The 19,725-nt window shown below is 37.7% G+C and overlaps 1 protein-coding gene across 2 annotated transcripts in view; it reads right to left on the reverse strand.

Moving 5' to 3' along the window:
- Positions 1-19,725, reverse strand: part of LOC135073201 (teneurin-a) — a 55,021-nt gene that overhangs the window by 11,963 nt on the left and 23,333 nt on the right. For both annotated transcript variants that reach the window (XM_063967290.1, XM_063967291.1), the window contains 9 exons: positions 16,760-17,013; positions 10,105-10,224; positions 9,330-10,010; positions 9,045-9,239; positions 8,749-8,958; positions 8,485-8,670; positions 7,888-8,034; positions 7,332-7,539; positions 1,510-1,629 (listed from right to left, as the gene is read on the reverse strand). In XM_063967290.1, the coding sequence (XP_063823360.1) occupies positions 1,510-1,629; positions 7,332-7,539; positions 7,888-8,034; positions 8,485-8,670; positions 8,749-8,958; positions 9,045-9,239; positions 9,330-10,010; positions 10,105-10,224; positions 16,760-17,013 (2,121 nt within the window). The remainder of the gene's footprint in view (positions 1-1,509; positions 1,630-7,331; positions 7,540-7,887; positions 8,035-8,484; positions 8,671-8,748; positions 8,959-9,044; positions 9,240-9,329; positions 10,011-10,104; positions 10,225-16,759; positions 17,014-19,725) is intronic.

Raw genomic sequence — 19,725 nt, forward strand, 5'->3', positions numbered from 1 at the left:
TTGTGGTGTTACCTTAAGAATAGAGTATGTATACTCTTATAATCCAACAACCATGTAGCAACTGAAGCTGACCATTTGGTAAAAAATGGAAAATAGGTTTCGAGGGAATTTTAACGAACGCATTTCAAGATTTTGATGTAGGTATGTTGATCGAATATTGTAAGCGTCAAAGAAATCTCCTGAACAATGTAATTCAATAAAGGTAAATTTAAAAATAAATTGCATTACATTTTATTTAAATTGTAATAAATAAAGTTATTTTAAATTGTAATAAAGTATTTTTTTCCTTGAATTTTCAAAAGTGCATTTCATTCTCGGCCACCCTGATCTGAATTAAATATGTAATTAATCAAACAAGCGCCTACCGCGCTATTGATAACGTTATTATATTTTGATAATTAGCCACAACTCTGTTTATTTTAATTAGCTGACTGACCGTTGTTAATGTTTGGCGGTTAATTCTAATAATGTATCCCAATATTTGCATAATAGATACAGTCAAAAGTTATACCAAATATAAATTCACAGCAAATTGATGTCGAATTTTCAGGGTGTAATGTTTAGTTAGGCCAGTTATTTAGAATATTTTTTTCTAATTAATAGATTATAAAGCGAAAGCAATTTTTTTGATTATGTATAATGTAGTTGGCATTATTAGTGTAAAAGTTTGCAAAAGTAAAGTTCAATGAAGTCAATAAACTTTAAATTATCTGTTAGTAGGCCAATTTATTAAGAAATCGACATAATAGTCGCTGTTTTTGAGGCAGACTGTACGCGATAGAACGAGGAGCAATGCCTATTTATTTTATAAGTAATAAAATTTCCCTGGAGCGAGCGCGAGTGCCACAAATTATAAAATGGCGATGTCTGTAGTATACGAGTATTATACAGCTTTCATTATAGAGCTGCCTCTACGATTTTAATCCCTGATACACGTCGGCTTTCATTTCTCATTTACAGAGAAGTTAATCATTTCGATTCCTATGGGATTTTCGCGGTATAAAGGGATGACGTAAAAGCTGTATTACTATGAATTACATCGAAGCGTAATATTCAATGAGAGATTATTTCTGATAGAGGTCGTAGTTTTTGAAGAGAGTCAATAATATGGTTTTAGGTAACTTGTTATTTGTTATTGTTCCGCAGATTATAATAAATTTTCGACGACATAATCAAGTAATATTTTATAGACCATATCACTATAATGTTTGTTTTGCTTGTTTATTCAAATGTTGTTTTTTAGTTTTTTTTCAGCGTTCTCTGGTGTAGAATTTCATGACAATTTCTCTCAATCACAAACCAGTATTTTAACATTTTTTATACCGACATCGGAGAAGCTTTATTCGTATATATTATTGTCTATATGTACTATACTACTATATCAAAATATCCCTGTTTTTTGTTGGATTTAATTTAACTTTTTCATCACGTCTTAAAAATAGATTAAAGGCTTAGGTACAATAAAATAAAATACCCAAATACTTTTTATTAAACCAAACTCATACGTACCATCCACCTTGCCTGGTCAGCGTGAATCCGAACCGGGCCTCCCGGTCCACGGAGACCCTGATGCCGATGATGCCCAGACCCTGGGGCGAGACCACCTGTCCCCTCATCACGGAGACTCGGCTGCACAGACCGGCCCACGTCAGTAATGAAAGGGGGCAAAGCACTAACACTGGGCAACACCGTTTTTAAAGACATTGATATTAAGAGCTGTGGAATCGCTGAAAGCCATATATTTTTTATTGCATTAGAACAGGGTTACAATAGAATAGATATACATAATAATGGGTTAGTCTTATAGTAGTTAAAATAAGTTCTTGTTCTTTGCCAAAAGAATAAATAATAGGTCAAGGAATTAAAGTTTAATCGACAATATAAAAAGCAACTTCTCTCCATCATTCTTAAGAAAGTTACCGATAAATATCGGCTATACTTATTAGGATTTTACTTTTATTTACACTTATTACTTAAGTACTTATTTGAAAAAATACTTAATCATTCTCAATCATCTCAGGGAGACAGCTTAGGAGACAGGGGTGATTTTTAGCAAATAACAAGAACCTTTGAAAAAGTGGTTCAATCAATCATCATTCATAATAAATTAAGTTTTGTTATATTACATAAGTACATAGTTTCAAATAGGTTGTCTAAAATCTATCTTCATATTTATATCCATCAGACAAAATATCTCACATATTGTTTTACGATTACATTATAATTGTATACATTTTAATAAACATTGAAACATACTTAGTAGGCTATTTGAAAACATTAAAAATAATGTGACTGACAACCCTTTAGTTAGACCATAGGTTCATAAACTGAAACCTTAAGTAAAAAATGATATCTTTGGATGAAACAATAAGTTTCATCCAAAGATTTGCAGCTTTAAAGTTTTGATGTCAGTTGTCTTTGTCTTTGACAACTGCACAACTCACAGCTTTATCATCTGACGATTCCCGTGATTCGTAGCCGTAATATAGACCACTAATAAAAATCGAAGGGGGTTTTTCAAATAGCCTATTGAGTATACATAATTGGATGAATTACTTTTACCTATTTATAGTTCTTGTCATCATCTTCATCATATAGCATTTGTCATCAAAATCGTTGGTCTATTAATTTATTACAGTACGTGTACTAATTTTTGCTCGAGTTTTTAATCACTCATCAGCAACCGAATAAAGGTTAATAAAATATGTCCGTCTCTACATTTTTAGATTTGAAGAATATTAAAATAAGGTAATTATTTTAATTAACCTAAATTAAAAACAATTACGTAGAGACGTTTATTTATGCCCCAGGTCGACATCCAGTGCGTTGGTTAGCATTTTATTGCAGCGATATTTTTTATCGCCACAACGCAATGCGGCATTTTCTCATAGCCCCAACGGGTACTAGGCTAATGTCAAAGGAAACAGAACATGAATTTTGCTTTGTTGCCTTTTGAATTTGCCACAATGCCTTTAAAACATTTGGAAAGTCTAAAATTCACTTTCAATGTGCTCTACATTTAACGAAAAGTATTTTTGGTTAAGATTTAAGTAGGTAATTTTATTTGTAATAGTAATAAAATACTTTATCATTTTATTGGTACGTAGGCTAAGTATGATACCAAGAATTACTAATTACTGTTGCTAGTGTAATTAAATGTTATTTTGGTTAATCAATTAAGACTACTTACGAGGCCTTCGAAATTGATGATCGTGACTAAAATTTAATATTATTGTGTTACGACTTAAAAACAAATACGATCTAATAAATACGAAGTATTACTTTTATATATATTTTATGGTTGTTATTCCATTATAAACACACATTTAAAAAAAAATTAAATAAGTTAGTATAAATTTACTTATATTTGTGGAGAATTAACTAAAATTATTGTAATAACAGGGTTAGTAATAAATAAACATTACACATTTTTATTATTTTATACATGTTATTAAGTATACATTATCTTATTAAATATGGCTTCCAGCAATTACAATAGAGGCATATTACTATTAAAAAATATGAAACGGTTTCACCCAGTGGCTACTCCGACTATTATAGTACGAAGTGTACGTGCTATGCTCTCAGTTTGTGAAGTAATAAGTATGAAAATAAAATATTGAAAAATAAAATAAGAAGTTTTAGCATTGCACATTCTCGTATCAGGAATCAGCTAATCGGCTAGGCTAAATTTTAGTTTCATAATTATAAACGAAAATAAAAGACTACAAGATTACTTTATTGCATGTATGTATAAATAGCGCGAAATTAACCCTTTATTATATTCACGAAACCAAAATTTACCTAGATAGGATGTTTTAATAATGCATGTAACAGCTGCCACACAAACCATAGTCATAATATTTTGGTACAATTTTGTATTTTTAGCCGGCTGATTTCATACTCATACATTATGTAGAAATTGGTGCAAGAAAAATATCTAAACGCAAAATTTACAGTGTAACTAATCAAATAAAAGAGAATCTAAAGCTTGAATTTGAACTCGATGAAATTATATTCGCAGAACATTAAGCTATTTACTAAAAAGACGGTTAAAATTCGCATGTCACAGTACCTATTACACATGAAGGTCAGTCCTGTTGTAAGACACTATGTAACAGCTGTAACCTTAACAAGAATTCAAAATGTGGATAATGTTGGCAATTTTAATGCTAATTAACGTAATGTAAACAGTCGGTTATAAAATAGTCCAGCTGCACTTCATTAATTGTCGTTTATAAATTAAAATTGAACAAGCGTGTTTGGAGGAACCAGTAGTCGCGAGCTACGAAGTGTCTAGGTACTGTTCCAGACCAGGCCAGCGGTCATAAGCTGGACCGTTTGATGCACCGGAATATTACAGTCATGGCAAATCTGTAACATCTAAATACAAAAATATGTACACACTCGTAGTTAGTCACGGGTTGGATTAGGCAACCTGGGTATTTATAATGTCGTTCTGCACAGTTTAGAATTATTGGATTATTGATTGATATGTGCTCATTTGAATACGATAAAATCATGATGTAAAACCATTTTTCATCGAACGGATCTGAACACTTTCCATCGATTCAATTCAAGACCATTGAAATGGAATATTCATATCTCAGGATTACGCTGAAATGAATAGTTGTTATCCTGAAGGGTGATTTATTGAAACGATATATTATATTGGAATTGAATGGATGTGAATCGAAGGATTACTCAGGTAAAGAACACACCTAGCGAATATGTAATAGCGATTTTGGCAGTAATTCATTTAAACCAATAATTCGCTTTTAGGTGTTAGATACCACACGTTTACATTGACTTAATTTATATATTTTGATGATATTTGTAGTTAATCTTGTAATACTTAAGGAATCATTACACATTTTAATTACGTAAAACAATTTTGAATAAATTGTAGTAACAGTGAATGATTAAGATTTGGTAATAATTCCTTCTTTATTTAACAACGTGCTAACTGTAACACAGTAAAGACATTTTTGTTGCACCAATTTGAATGTGTTGTATGTTTTCAATGGCTGATTGATGGAAGCAATGGCTGTAATGTACATTTGTCGACAAGACTGCTTTATTTCGCTGTGAAATAGTCGGAATACATTCAAATAAGTAGTGTTTTGGTTAGTTACAGGGGTGAGGATCTAAACACATAAAGAGCTCGGGCGAAGGGTAGGGGGTTGGTTAACAGATGAAAGACGCAGACAAAGGGTAAGGAACACATAAAAGGGTAAGTTTATTTGAAGCTAAATTTGCGTGTTCGCTGAAATTTTGCTCGATTGACAATATACAAATCGCGTCTCGATACGTATATTTTACATCCCTACACCTAACCGATTGTGTTTTAAACGTTTTGCGTGAAAGCGTAAATGATTTTCCTAAGTTTTAGTATAACAAAAGTATACCATAGTATATGTGAACTATAACATATAAGCACAAGTAGACGAGACAAATAAATATTACAAAAATACGGCTGTGGCTGCGGCAAATGATATTTGAAACGAGATATAAGTCGCGCGGTGACGGGTGCCCGATTTATGGGGCACATCGAGGGCTTTGTCGCAACCACATAGAACATTCAAGACAAAATACAGATGTTACATACACATAGAGAATGAAACGAATACAGACAAAGGAGTTAACAAAAAAGTGAAAAAGCTTTAGTGGCTCCGCTCGCGTGTCAGTTGACGGACATGCGATGGGCGCCGGCATCACACACATATGCAGGAGTCGCAACAAAAGGGAAGAGGTTAACAGATACTGAACACTGAGGGGCGAGGGCGGGCTGACTGACACTTACCATGGTGTAAAGGAATTCCAGAACTCGCTAGGAGTGGCGGACACGGCGGCACAGGGACACAGAAAGACAGGACAGATTACTACACAGATACCTACATCCCTCAGTGCAACCACACCCCGGCTTTGCAACCGCTCCGGTCGATTGCACTCGTCTACACTGGTTAACTTGCGTTTTAACATTTGAAATTAACGATTGAATACTGTCACGCGTGCCGAGTCATCGACGAAGCCCGTTTGCATTAGAACAACACCACCACTGTAAAACTTGCGTTTGGACGCGAACGGAAAATTTGGAAAAAATATTAACGAATGCTGTAGGTTGCACCAAGACATACGGAGTTAATATAAAAAAGACATGCTGGATTGTGATGCATGGAGGATCTCCGTCAAGTAAAGTTTACTCGGGGCTAATGGAACAAATGCCAGAACGCAATATAACCACTCTAGACTCGTCAACTTAAAAAAATAGTGAAGCGGCTCGTGTTTTAATGCAAACAAACTTTTGAGGCGCTTTTGCATATTAAGCGAGGTGGGTTGACTACTTTGTTATTCAGTTTTGCTTTGTCTCATTATTCAAATCAGAAGATCGTATTCGATAATTTGTACGTTTTATGATTATCTCAAGAGCTACTACTTTTAGTCGATGTTTTCTGAGCTCGGATCATGAAAGAGTAATTGGATGCAAATTTCTGAAATTATCTTGAATTAATTTACTGATTCTAAGATTGAGTAAATTATTCAAAAACTTTTAACTACAACGAAAGTCTCTCATGATGCGAGCAGATTTCATGAACCTTACTAAAACAGTATTAACTTGTTGTAAAGACAAACAAAACTGTTCGAAAGCTTTTGAGCGCTCAATCGATTGTGTAATTCAATTTATTTAATTATATTAATAGACGCTTTTGTTTTGTTTAGACAAACAGGTAGGGTTAGACACACACAAGGGATAAACATTAGACAATACACAACACATCGGATCTGGTGTGAAAACAAAAAATTAACATAAAACTCAACGGATGAAAAAATAATGGTTAATGTTAAAAAATAACCATGCTAGGATTGCAAATGATAAATCAATATTTTACACGCGAGAAAACAGAGGAAAATCAAAACACTTCCACCAGATGATAAAATAAATCGTAAGTTATAAAAGTATTAAATATTACCAATTAAATTAAAATAACCACACCAAATCCTCGGAGAGGTTCAGGAAGATGAGTGGGATCGTAATGGTAAAGGTGCTAGCTCCTAATAATTACTTTATGTCATATGAAAATTGTTTCTTCTTCTTACTGATAACATTACATACGGCGATGATATCACGAATCTAAAATCATTGTAAAGTGCAATTATATTAAATTCATGAACTGTGCAAAACCGACAGGTCAGTCCTAAACCAATTGGTGTAAAAGATATCGATAAGACTGTTGGTAATTGATTTGCGTCTGGATGATATCTTTTACGTACATGAAGTGATTTGGTGTTCATCAAAAATTTGGGTTAAAACTCGCCGTGGGAGTACTTACCTCTCGGAGTATTCGTCCATGTGAGCGTAGCTTTGGACGGAGTTCTCTTCGATGAGGAACTTGACGCGCTGGTAGAAGGAGGCGGTGACGGAGGGCGGCTGTTTGCGTAAAAGCACTTCCACGGGGTCGTTGGACGAGAGGCACATGATGTGCTCGGCGCACTCGGGCCGGCTGCAGCATTCCGAGTCCGAGCAGTCCGTCATGCCATCTTCAAAACGGTAGTCATTTGTCAGATGACTGCTTTTGTTTTTTTTCACTTTCGATAGGAGTTAATAAAAAACAAAATAATAACAAAAGAAATCAAATTCTGAAAGAATCACATTAAACCTCTTTGTCGTGAACGTATTGTCAATAAGTTCCCGGAAGAGACTGTTGTATTGAATGTTCAATACTCATAATGTAACTTGATGTTATTGCCCCTAAGAGGAAATTTCATTTCCCAAATACATACCGGAGATGACAAAAGTCTTCTGATGCATAACAATAAATTATTTTCAATAGGAATAAGTAAGTAAATGTACGTTGTTTTGAGGATAACTGATTACAAGAATCCTACCTTCATCATTGTCTTCGTTGTCGTTGCAGGAGAGTTCGAGTGCTATGGAGCAGTCAGTGCCCGCCCATCCTTCGGCACAGGAACACCGGTATACTCCGTCTTCGAGGAGGCATTGGCCATGCCGGGAACAGCCGTTGGGACATCCAGCTGATCGTACAAGATACAATAAATAAAGAAGAATCTATTCTATTCTATTTATAAATGTAGCATGCTTCCCTAAAGCCTTGAAAATGTCCAAGAAAATATACTAAATCTAGATATCAAATTAGGCGTGGGCATATTCCGCCAAATTGTTGTACTTAAGTAAAAGTTTAACCAAAAACATCGCCCTGTTATATCTTGAAAGTCTGCTGAGAAGTTTAGAAGTTGAATATTTGAAAATGAGATTACAAAAGTTAAGTTGAAAACTTAAAGATTCTTGAGACCTAGTTTTTATTCTAATAAAGAAAGTCGAAACTTGGGTGGTATTTTATGCAATTGTTTTACGAAAACTTGAAAAAATTGTTAGCATTCATGTGGATTGCTCGGAATTTCTTTGAGTTAGAGGTACTTATTCTTTCAAATAAGAGATTTGAGATGTATTATGTATGTACTGACGTATTGTGCAGTGTTTTCCATTCCATCCTTGTGTGCAGACACAGGTGCCGTTCTTGCATTGGCCGTGATCGTGGCAGCGGACATCGCACGGTCTCTGATCGCAAAGAGAGCCAGTCCATCCGTCGTCACAACGGCATACTCCTTCGGCACATACTCCATGAGGTCCGCAGTCCAGTGAGCATACCACTGAAAAGTATTGACAAATTAATTTTCTGCAATTTGGTTTCCTGTTTTGATGAAGGATCCAGTTTGTTTTTTATATACCTTGTGAGCAGTCGTCTCCGGTATACAGTGGATCGCATACGCATCGGCCAGCATCTAGATCGTAAACGCCACGCTGCGAGCAAGCGGGTAGGCAGCGTTGTACGCGCGCGTCTCGATCAGTGCACGCTGCACCGCGCCAGCCCGCGCGACAAACGCAGCGGCCGCGAACGCAAGATCCATGGCCACCGCAGGTTGGGTCCAGGCAATCCTCTGTACATAAATTTCAAAATTATCTTCTTATTTCTCCATCATCATTCAAAAACAACACGTGTTTAAGAATTTAAATCGCAATATACCTTCGTCACATTTTGATCCTTTCCATCCAGCTTTACAATGGCAATGGCCGGCCACACACTGTCCTCTGCCCGAGCAGTCAGCGGGTTCACAATCGTGGGCGGGAATATCACATTCTGCACCTTTCCAACCCTCGGAACAGTGGCAGATACCGCCTGCGTATGCACCATGACCAGAACAAAGAACTGGGCATACACCTTAAAATAAAATGCACGTTAATTAAAACTATTATTAATATCTAGAAAAACAATAATATCAGCTATTAGAGTCATAGCTATTACACTTACTTTTTGAACAATCATGACCTTCGTAGCCGTCCATACATTCGCATTTCCCCAAATAGCAAGATCCGTGCCCAGAGCAATCATCAGGACATGAGTTCGTTACACCTTCTGCCTCAGATACGATCATTTCAACATTGTGTGGCTGGAGCTCGTCATTATATACCGAAATAAACCACCTTCCTGTGTCAAGATACTGTAATATACTAACGTTTACTCTCATATCTGTCGATCTTTTGCTTATCGTGTGGTTCCATCTCTCGAATGGGCTAATCGTGCTTAATAATGTATCCCAGTTATCAAGATTAAGTCCAAATGTCTCATGTCTGTGAGGACTTCTTCTTCTTCTTAATCTGTGGTCGACTCTACCGCCTCGGATAAATTCTACAAAGTCATATTGTGTAACGCTGGGAGCGACATTTCGTCTGCCGTAGACAGCGAAGTTGGCGCCCCATGGCACAGTGAAATTAAGGCTAACATAGGCGGGTTGTTTGTTTCGGAATTCTGAACTCCAAAACTGGTAGGCGGGTATGGTAGCGCTGTGAAGTTCGTCAAACTCTCTTAACTCTAGCGCGGGAGACCAGGGCGGAGGCGCGGCTTGCTGTGCTTGCTGCGGAACTATAGCTGACTCTATCGCGGCTTCTGCTGTTGTTGACCACCCACCCAGTGAAGATGTTGATATTGATTCTACAAATACAAATTTATTTTAGTACGGTGTTCATTAAAAGCTCACTGCGCTTTGCAAACAAACCTAAATACGAGAGCAAGTATTTGTGTTTACCATCAGAAGGCGATGATGTTGATAAAACATCTCTGATTCCTTGTGCGTGTGTTACTGCTTTTACATCTTGTACGAGAATACAATTTGAATTGTCTATATTACTTTTAATTGACGATAATGCTGCAACAAAAGAAAAACACATTTTATTTATCAGTTTTCTAATATAGGTAGAATAGATTAAACTTTGATCGAGTTCAATTGAGCTTAAAATTAAACGATTACTAATCATTCATAATATCAAGAAAAAAACGTAGTAAGCGTAAAATCTTTTATGTAATCTGGACTTCCAATTAAGTTGCCGTTAAGTTTGCGTCTTATCGGTGGCCCACATCGATAATGCCCAGTAGCCGAAAACTAATTCTATTAAAGTTCACACGGGTGTCGCTTTGAGCGACATGTATTTCGAAACGCGACACAATTGAAGATGTCGTTTTAGAGGAGTACGAGTGCGGGGTAGGTGACGTGACGTCCCGTCGAGTTTTAATTAAGCGAAGCATGGGCGAAGCGCATTTTCTAGCGGTGTGACTGAGCGATTAGTTCCGCTGCTGCGACCCAGACCGAGCACGTAGGTGGTTCGGCGACACCCAACCACTTTTTTGTCCCGGAGAATGCCGTTGTCTTCTCATTATGCGACAGTTGCCATCGATCGAATCGATCATAGAATACCGCGCTACGCACCTTAATTGGATCATTCTCCACGCTACTACTAAGAGGAGCACGGGCTCCAATAGCACGAGTTTTGTTCTGCCTGATACGATTTACTTTTTATATTGAAAGGATAACTCAGGCGTAAAATAATTCCGTTCAAAAAAGTGAATCAGTAAACCTCGGTAATATTTCCCCCGACTGCGGAGCTCGGCTAAAAACCTTCAAACGGGGCAACCGAATTGCTACGGAATCGTAATGTAAAGAGAATTTATTGTGTACATTTATTAGTTTTGTAAGGAGCACGGAGGCGGCCTGGATTTGCTTTCTAAAGGGGATGTGGTGTTTATTTGTTCCAGAACGCGTGCGCGGCGTGCAGGATGTTCGCGTAATAAGTTACGCGCGCGTTAAAGGCCATATGTCAGTCATTATAGACCTAATTGACATGAGCGATTTGGCACTCGCCTAATTAAGGAGTGAACAAGGAACACATATTTTTGAAGAAATACGATCGCTGCCGGTTATTTGAAGACCATAAATAAGGCAACAACACTTCAACCGAAAATAATTAAACAATTGATGTCACAGTCTAAAAAAAGCTTTTGTGACGGGATTCGTTAGGTTTAAAATGTTGCTGGCTTTTGTGAAAAACGTAAGAAATTTGGTTAATGCAATTTGGGGAGCTGGGCTAGAAAGATAGCAAGTATTTCCATAATTTGTGTGGCTGGCCCAGGGCGGTGTCGAAGCAATTAAGTTATCGTGGCGTTCCCCGTCACTCGACGGTCTGTCCCCAAGATTTAACCACGATAAGATCTCGAATTCTCGATGCGTTGACGCCATTTGGCTATTTACGCTTCGAATTGGACAATTTACATTAACTTCTGCGAGCTGCGCTGAGGGTGGATGGATCAACTACAATAACTATTATATCGGACCAAGCATCAATAGATAAATGAGCAATTTATATTCAGTGCCAACCATTGCACAAGTAAGTCATTCTTAAATCCAAATGCCAAATTACCATAAGAAGTGAGAAAAGTTTTTCAAACTGCCGTAGAAGTTAATGACATTTTGTTACCTAGTTCTGTTACGACAACAATTCTTTAGTCACAAAACGAGTTGTAACCTTTTTTGGTGTGTTTATACATTTTCTTGTTCTCTCTTGGTTGTCAACACTGTATTATTTACACGCTATAAATAAGCGGTTAAGTTAAGCGTTCCATAAGTAATGTCTTATATCAAAAGCTTTTATCTGAATCGATTGTCTCGCTAAAACATGTAAATGTTCCATAGCCTATTTCGAAATAAATAAAAGCTCTGTATCATCATAAACAAAGTCTGTGTTTAGATGAACGAGCATAGATGACGTAATTTCCGCCCACGAAAATGAAATATGGCAATGTGGTAAGTCGCAACTTTTCCCGATGATCCCTCGTAAAATCTATAAATTTTCGACACAGAGCGGCGGCGAGTAGGAAATGGGGGTACTCCGATGGCGCGGCCGGCATGCATGCGACGATTGTGTGCAGATGGACGATGTTTGCTATCTCTACCATTTTTCGAGTTAATACAATTTATTGTAATACGATTCAGCATAGATTGCATCGTGCGATGGGGGAACGAAACTCGTTTGATGGAGTCCCGGGGGATCGGCAGCGACGCGCCGTCGCACTGACTCGGTATTAGTCACGTGATAAATCTTCCCGTTGCTCGTGTGCGTCCCCTATCTCTGTCTATTATTTACGGGATCTCATATGACCGTCCTTGTCGCTTGTTCACATGATCCACATTCGCGGTAGGGTCGAGGTCTTATTTGGCTCATTTTATAAGAAGTGCGGGAAATGTATGTTCTACGGCGTGTGAAGTGTAAATGTTTATACCATAACTAATCGGCGTAATAAATTTCGAGGGAATCTCAAACGTTTTGTGGGTAAACTTTAGCGATTTGAGGAAACACACCTTAATTAGTTTAATAAACTTAATATTTTTGTTTGTGAGCTTTGTTCATACTGCCTGCCTACAAGTGGTGGTCTAATAAAACTACCTACATTATTATCAGCCAACCGATTTTCATTATATCTATGTTTTTTTATAGAAACTAAGGCACATAATTTAAAAAGAGTCTCTATCAAATATAGTTCTTTTGACAGCATTATTATTGCTACAACAGCAGGGCTCAAGTCTGAATGTTATGCTAACCCCAAAAAATGGTCCATTGACAGAAACAAACGAGTGCGGAGACCTCTTCACAAGCGTTAATGCTCGACACTGAGCGGGCTTTAATAAAACATTTGGGGTCCTCACGATTTCAATTACATTAAAAAGTCGGCGCTATGTTGCCCCCATCAATCGAGCACTATGTACGTAATGAAGGGTGCAACAGATGGTCCACATTTTTTCATTACAGCACTAAAACTACGCGCGCAGACCAGGAGATTTATGTCGGATTAAAATACAAAACTGCCTTTTATTCGGCACACATCCGAAACACCAGGAGGCGTGTCCAACAAATATTTTATTGTGTTTCTGAAACCCAATCATTACAGGACAAAACTTGTTTGATTTATTGTTGTGAGCGGAACGCAATGAGTTAGTTTTTATTGGAACATTCATTTAATTAGGATTTAGTTTCTTGCTTCCCCCATGCATTAGATGTTTTAAAGTTCAACGAAATGATTGATTTAAATGATTCTTATGGTAATGTGGTCATTTAGAAGCGATAGTTCATTCAGAGAAAAACTTATTCCGTTTAGTCTGTCGATGGCGGCATCAGTAATGCGACATTCGCCTCTTATCTACTGTCCCTGTAATTTAACGGGAATCTAAATGAACCGAGATCCGATACGATAAACCTTATTGACTTGAAACACCTTACACCGAGCCGGTTCATTACATTACTTTTAAACGCGTTGAAATGTGAGAAATTTATTTTAGTTCCATTGGTATACTCCTACACATCATGGGTTTCACAGAAATAGTAGTGATTTGTAATACTTAATACGGTGTAATAAAAACTAATCAAAAACGAGTTCTACCAGGTTCTACCGCTTTTTATTTCTGTTTGACAGCGACTTGCCGAAATTAGTGAAGTAGTTATTCTGATATCGCATAGCGTGCTGGAAGCACATTATTTAGTGTGTTGGAACTGTTTAATAGAGCTGTGGGTGAAGTTAAATTAAACGGCAGCAGTTAAACCATCACTAGGGATAGGAGGTCTTTTGAAGAAAAACAGAAACTTGTTAATTGACTTGAACTTAGTAACCATGGGACGAAAATCTCTTAACATGTAGAGACGCATTATACTGCGTTACCCACAATTACACAATTTGATTAGTTAATTTGGTTGTCTGTATGACTCTACCTACAATAAAATTGTGTATTGTAACTTTAGGATGTTACGATACCTTGACATCAATCATACCATTCAATTCGTAATATCAATCTTAGCATGAAAGTGTTGTAAGAAGAAAAAATTGGGTCAAATTTTTGCCAATTGTATTGTAGAGCTTCTTCAGTAGAAAATAAATTATGTTAAACAAAAGTTTAAAAGACTTCGAAGAGCAGACGCTCTATCCGAAGTAGGTCGTAGGTAGCGCTATGGCAGTGGCCCGAATCACCTTTGATGCTATTTTTGCTGTGATATACTATACGTTGTCTGTCTGCGGTCTGCAGTTTTATCGCCATTCTCGCTCGCGGCCGATTGTTGGAAATCCTAAAATTAAACAAACTGCTCCTAAGATAAAAGCATCGTCCGGTGCACAGAGCGAGGAGATACTTGATTATTCCCAGCATTATGTTACTCACTTTTATGCGACGTCTACTAAGTGAACCCGCTGTCATGTTGTTTACGTCGTTCCGTGTGTTTCCGCCGTTAGCGAGAAATGCTTTTGGTACATATTTACACAGCTCAACGCAACTATTCTGTAGTTGTGGCAACGTGCAATTCCGTTAGAAATAACCGCGGCATTGTTTTAGTCCAAGAATGGTTTAGTAATTTGGCTTAAATCGACTCAGACCCGTGGATTTATTTTGCAATTTATGAAGCATTAGGAATGCGTAAATTATGATCGGTCGTTTGGCGGGTAGGCCGGGATTGCGCGAGTCTGATATATTATCCATAGTAAAATAATACGGGACGTAGAAGTGTATGATAATTTATAACGGGCGAACACGGGCGCTCGGCACGCGGCGCGTTGCCTTGGGTTAGGCGCATCATTTATATTTTCCTATGTTTGTTTAGTTTTTATGAGCCTCTCTGTGGACGCCGCGATTCAAACAAAGAACGGTGAAAGACTAATGGTTGATGTCTGTTTCCGTTGCCACATCCATGTTTAATCAACTCATTTGCATGCCGGAGTGGATATTGGAATTTATCACCATCAGTAATTGAGTTTCGATGTGATGATGGAAATGATATATTTGTATTAAGACTTACTTGTAAAACCATAAATGAATAAACTTTTATAGGCGCTATGTGGCTAATCTTTTGGCGTTTCGAAGAACAACCGTTATTATAAAGTATAATTTTGATAGTTGGAGTCATTGAAAAAAGGTTGCTGGGAGCGTAGCTAGCTCGTAAATAATAGTCCAGCATGAATAATTGGAATTCACTGATTGTTGCTACTGTTTTCAAATTGTAGCTCGAGGCTTAAGTCTGACTTAAAGGTTAAATGTTTCGCTTGCAACCAATCATACGAGACAAGACTGCCCCTAATTGGAGGGAGTCCATCGCTCCGGGCAGCGCTGGTGGGGGGAGCTCACAGATACAGACAGCCCGCGATTTTTCATCTCGCAATCAGCGGGGGAATAGCGATCTACTTTAATAAGTGAGAGGATCACGGAGCGATAATTTTCTGACGTTTTAGACGAAGACATAAATTGTTTCGTGACTGCGTTTACTCTCCCGCCACGAAAGGATATCCTATTATACCAGAATTATTGTTAAATAAGAAACGTTAAAGAAAAAGTTTGCAATTATTTATGCTTCTTTGGGAGCGTCAACGGCATTCACTATGGTGTATGGACCGTGAGCCACTAATGGATTGGATTGAGCAAGAATAATGTTATGAATATTTTAATCGGCATTCCGTGCTAGTTAATAAAAATACTGCCTTAACGAGAGCCCCGAACACCCTGCTGGGTTTTTATGAACAAAGATATATCGACATTATAACTTGTACTTAAAAAGTTTCAATACTTAATCGATTGTCTCTGCTTTTGTCTTTATTATAGCTGTATTTTTTATCGAAAGTTTATTGGAGGTTGGGGCACGTCTCGTTATAAGTAATGGTTGAATTTTAGTGTCTGTGCACCTTTTTCATTAACGGTCTATGTAGAAGCTGTAACATTTTACGAGCATATCGTCGTAACATAGTAGGTATATGGAATATAGAGTTACCGACAAAATATTTTTACTTTGTGATTACGATGATCATGCCCAAAGCAGGTTTTATTTTTATTGCGACTACCTATTATGTCTTTATAGTTTATAATATGTACGTATAATTACCTAGCCTCTGTATTGTGAGCTATACATTTTATTGTTTTTAGCCTTCTACAGTTTCCTTACATGTACAGTATAGGACATGATAAAAATGCTTTATCTATGTGGATAATTATACGTAAATTTGAAAAGGTATGACAAAAACGTAAACATTACTTTGTATGATAGAGAAGGTAGAAACTTCAGTGTCACAAAATGTTGACTCTAGGTTTATACATTTTCGATATTGTATGCTGATTAGTTGCAGCATAGCATCTTATCTGGCTACATTATAGGGCTATTTTGCAACAACAATAAGTAACTTACGTATATTAAAATTTACGTAAGTACTGTGTGTTTTTAGGGCGGTTCCCGCAGAAGTACATCTGCTTGTTCTGGCTATTGGACAACTTGTGAATTACCTACTTACCTACATAAAATTTGTTAATTTCTCATGTAAGTGAGTGTTTTAATGAGAAATAAATGTTCTTTAAACCTAAGTAGATTGAAGTTGATAGATGGACTTACCTATAAAATACGCGAGCATCGCCGCTAAGATGACACAGAGGCATATCATGGCAATCGCTAGGCACTTCCACGTGCAGCGGTGCTGACACCGCTTGTCGATGTGGAAGCGGGAGGGGGAGTAGACGGGCACCGGGCTGGGCTGGCTGGCCCGCAGCGGGAACACCGGCATCACCAGCGGCTGGTTGGCCAGCTGGCAGTGGCCGCTGCCGAGCGTGCCGCCGCCCATGCCGCTCGACATCGCCGCGCTGCCCAGTCTGTGGACAAAGATAGATAAAGTTAGCATTTTTTTTGTAAATTAGCTAGTTTTTATTCTGGTGCCTTGAATAATGACGTCACTATAATAGAAATATGCAGTCGTGAAAGAACTTCGGTAGCAAAAAAGCTCCCCGAAATATCGCAATTTTGGATTCCCAATAAAGCTCGGTACAAATAACCGCTCATAAGATGAATTTATTTTCAGTAAGTTGGCTTTAAATGGCACTTTTACATGTCATAAATATGTGGACATGTGCTAAGAAGAAGCAGCGCAAGAAACTGTCACTACTTTCAGCATATTTTTCAAAATTTTACAAGTTGTAAAATGTATTGGCGAAAGTTAGACAATTTCAATTACACAATTTTTTACCAATTATGATGTTACGTTTACTCAAAGTCAGAAGATACCTATGTTTTTATAACTTAGTCCTAAATAGGTCTTAGATTAGGTATTCTTACAAAAATAAAAGAAGTTGCCAGCAATAAGCGGAAACTTCGGCGATCTATGATGTGTTTATTATTACGACTGGCAATCTTTAACGCAGTTCCAAACAGTTTTACTACCCACCGCTCGTATTCAGCTATCGAGCCATCGATGTGGAATAAAATTGTTTTCCTCCTCCAAGCTCTTCGGTAAACAAAACAGAAAAATATGTCAAAAGTTTTTTAATTAGCGTAGTCACGACAACTGAGCCCCGACTTTTTAAGTTGTTACTCAATACACGCATTTTGAAAAAATATTTAGACGTATTTTATGTGTTAATAGGGAAAAAGGAAGATTAAGTGTCGAATTTGGGAAAGTTTTTCTTCTTGTAGAGAAATGAATTGGGATTATAACTTTGCCAAAATAAGTTATATCGGATTGTAAGAAAAGTTCCTTATCGACCGATGACAGTAATCTTCAAAAGTTTGTTAAAAGAGGACGGAATTTCATAACAAGTAGATCGTAAGATTGTGAGGACATATTAAGAGCGAACATTGTCTTAAAATACAAAATCGACAACATAATCATTTACAAGGCATTGAACAGTAAAATCCGTTATCGAATATTTATTGGTTCTATTAGTAGATAAGATCCGAATCCCAGGTACCTGTCCGCGACAGGTTGTAACGAACCCACCAACTGTTGGCGAAGCGAATCTGTGCCGCGCCATATGGCGAGTTACATAATGCTCAAGACAATCAAAACGTATCATTACAGGGATTTCGACAAAAAACGATCATCGGGGCGTTTAAACACGTCCGTTCCGAGAGGCCATTAATCAATTATCCGAACTTCACTGTCACGACTAAATTTAAAGGCCCGAGCTGGGAACATATGGTGCTTCGGCCGACAGCGCCCACCAACTGACGCCGTAATGACCTCTAGTATAAAGAATACGCAAAAAAGAGAGTAGGAATAATTGGACCAAGTTTAGCGAGAACGAAGCGTGACTCCTAAAGGGTTTGTTTCGAGGAGGCTCTCGACTGTAATTTTCTTTTGAATAGCGGCCGAGAAACGTTCGGAGGAAGGACGAATTCATTAAAACGTGTACAGAAATCACAATGCCGGGCCACGCAGACTTTGCTTTAAATTGCTTTAAAAGCGACCGTCGGCCGTTTACAGTTTACTTAATATTTTCGATTTCTAGGTTTTGAAAAACTTTGGTTTTTCTTTCAATATTTATTGATTGACTATATTTTACAGTAGTTAGAACTTGTAAGGTCTTGGTATGAAAATAATTAATACGTAGATAGATAGCATTATAACTGATCAAGTTTCAAAGTGGATCGATTAAATCGTGTGATCGTATCTGTAATAGGACCAGATATTACTGTAAACGCATTTTTTATTACATGCACTACGGGTAAACTGGTAGAGCTAATACTACACTAAAACAAACTTACTGTACTATTAACTAGTTATGAAGAAAAAGAAGGATATCATCCGGTGTGCCACAGTCGTTACGAGACAAAGCATGACGAGAGTGTTCTGTGTGGCGATTGTTGATTATTATGTCGATCGTTCGTAACTGTACTTCGAATTGATTTTTTAAGTCTATCATCATTATACACAATTTTACTGTTTGTAATCTTGTGTAGGAGCTATTACTGGTCGCAGCGTATCATTTCCGCGCGTTACCGAAATGAGTGCCGCGCGTTCATTACCTGTTTTTGTCGAAGGAAATTTTGTGGTGAAGCAATGAAACGTTGCACAATACCAGCGCTTTTCAGTTTAGGAACGGAAGCGCTGTCTATTTTACGAGCTCAAAACTCGAGCTCTCGAATAAAGGAGAGCCGAAGGAGAAGCGACTAAGACAATTAACGAGGCCGACGACGGTGTTATTGTAGGACAATACTGCGATATTTCAAGCGGCGGACGAGCGTTCGGTGAGATTTTGACAGCCGCCCGTCGTGAGTGAGCTCTTAATGAAGCGGTAAATAATGAGGAGAGGTGTTGCTCCGCGCGAGAGCCGTGTCTAATTAACGCGAGAGAGCCCACAACCAGTTTACACACCGAGCTCATGACACGATCCATTCACGCCATTATTTCGAGTATCCAGAGACACAGCGTATGTCGGTAAACGACCAGCAAGCAAGGGAACGGTGCGATAAGGGAAAAAACATTAGCAGGTAGCTGAAGGCTCGTTAGCTGTTCGCGGACGTTGCAAAGTTTTTATCGCGCGTCCGTCGGTCACTTCTAGAGTCGCAAGACGACCTCTAACTCGGAA

Source organism: Ostrinia nubilalis, chromosome 7 (genome assembly GCF_963855985.1).
Source record: "Ostrinia nubilalis chromosome 7, ilOstNubi1.1, whole genome shotgun sequence".
In the NCBI taxonomy this organism is placed as follows: domain Eukaryota; kingdom Metazoa; phylum Arthropoda; class Insecta; order Lepidoptera; family Crambidae; genus Ostrinia; species Ostrinia nubilalis.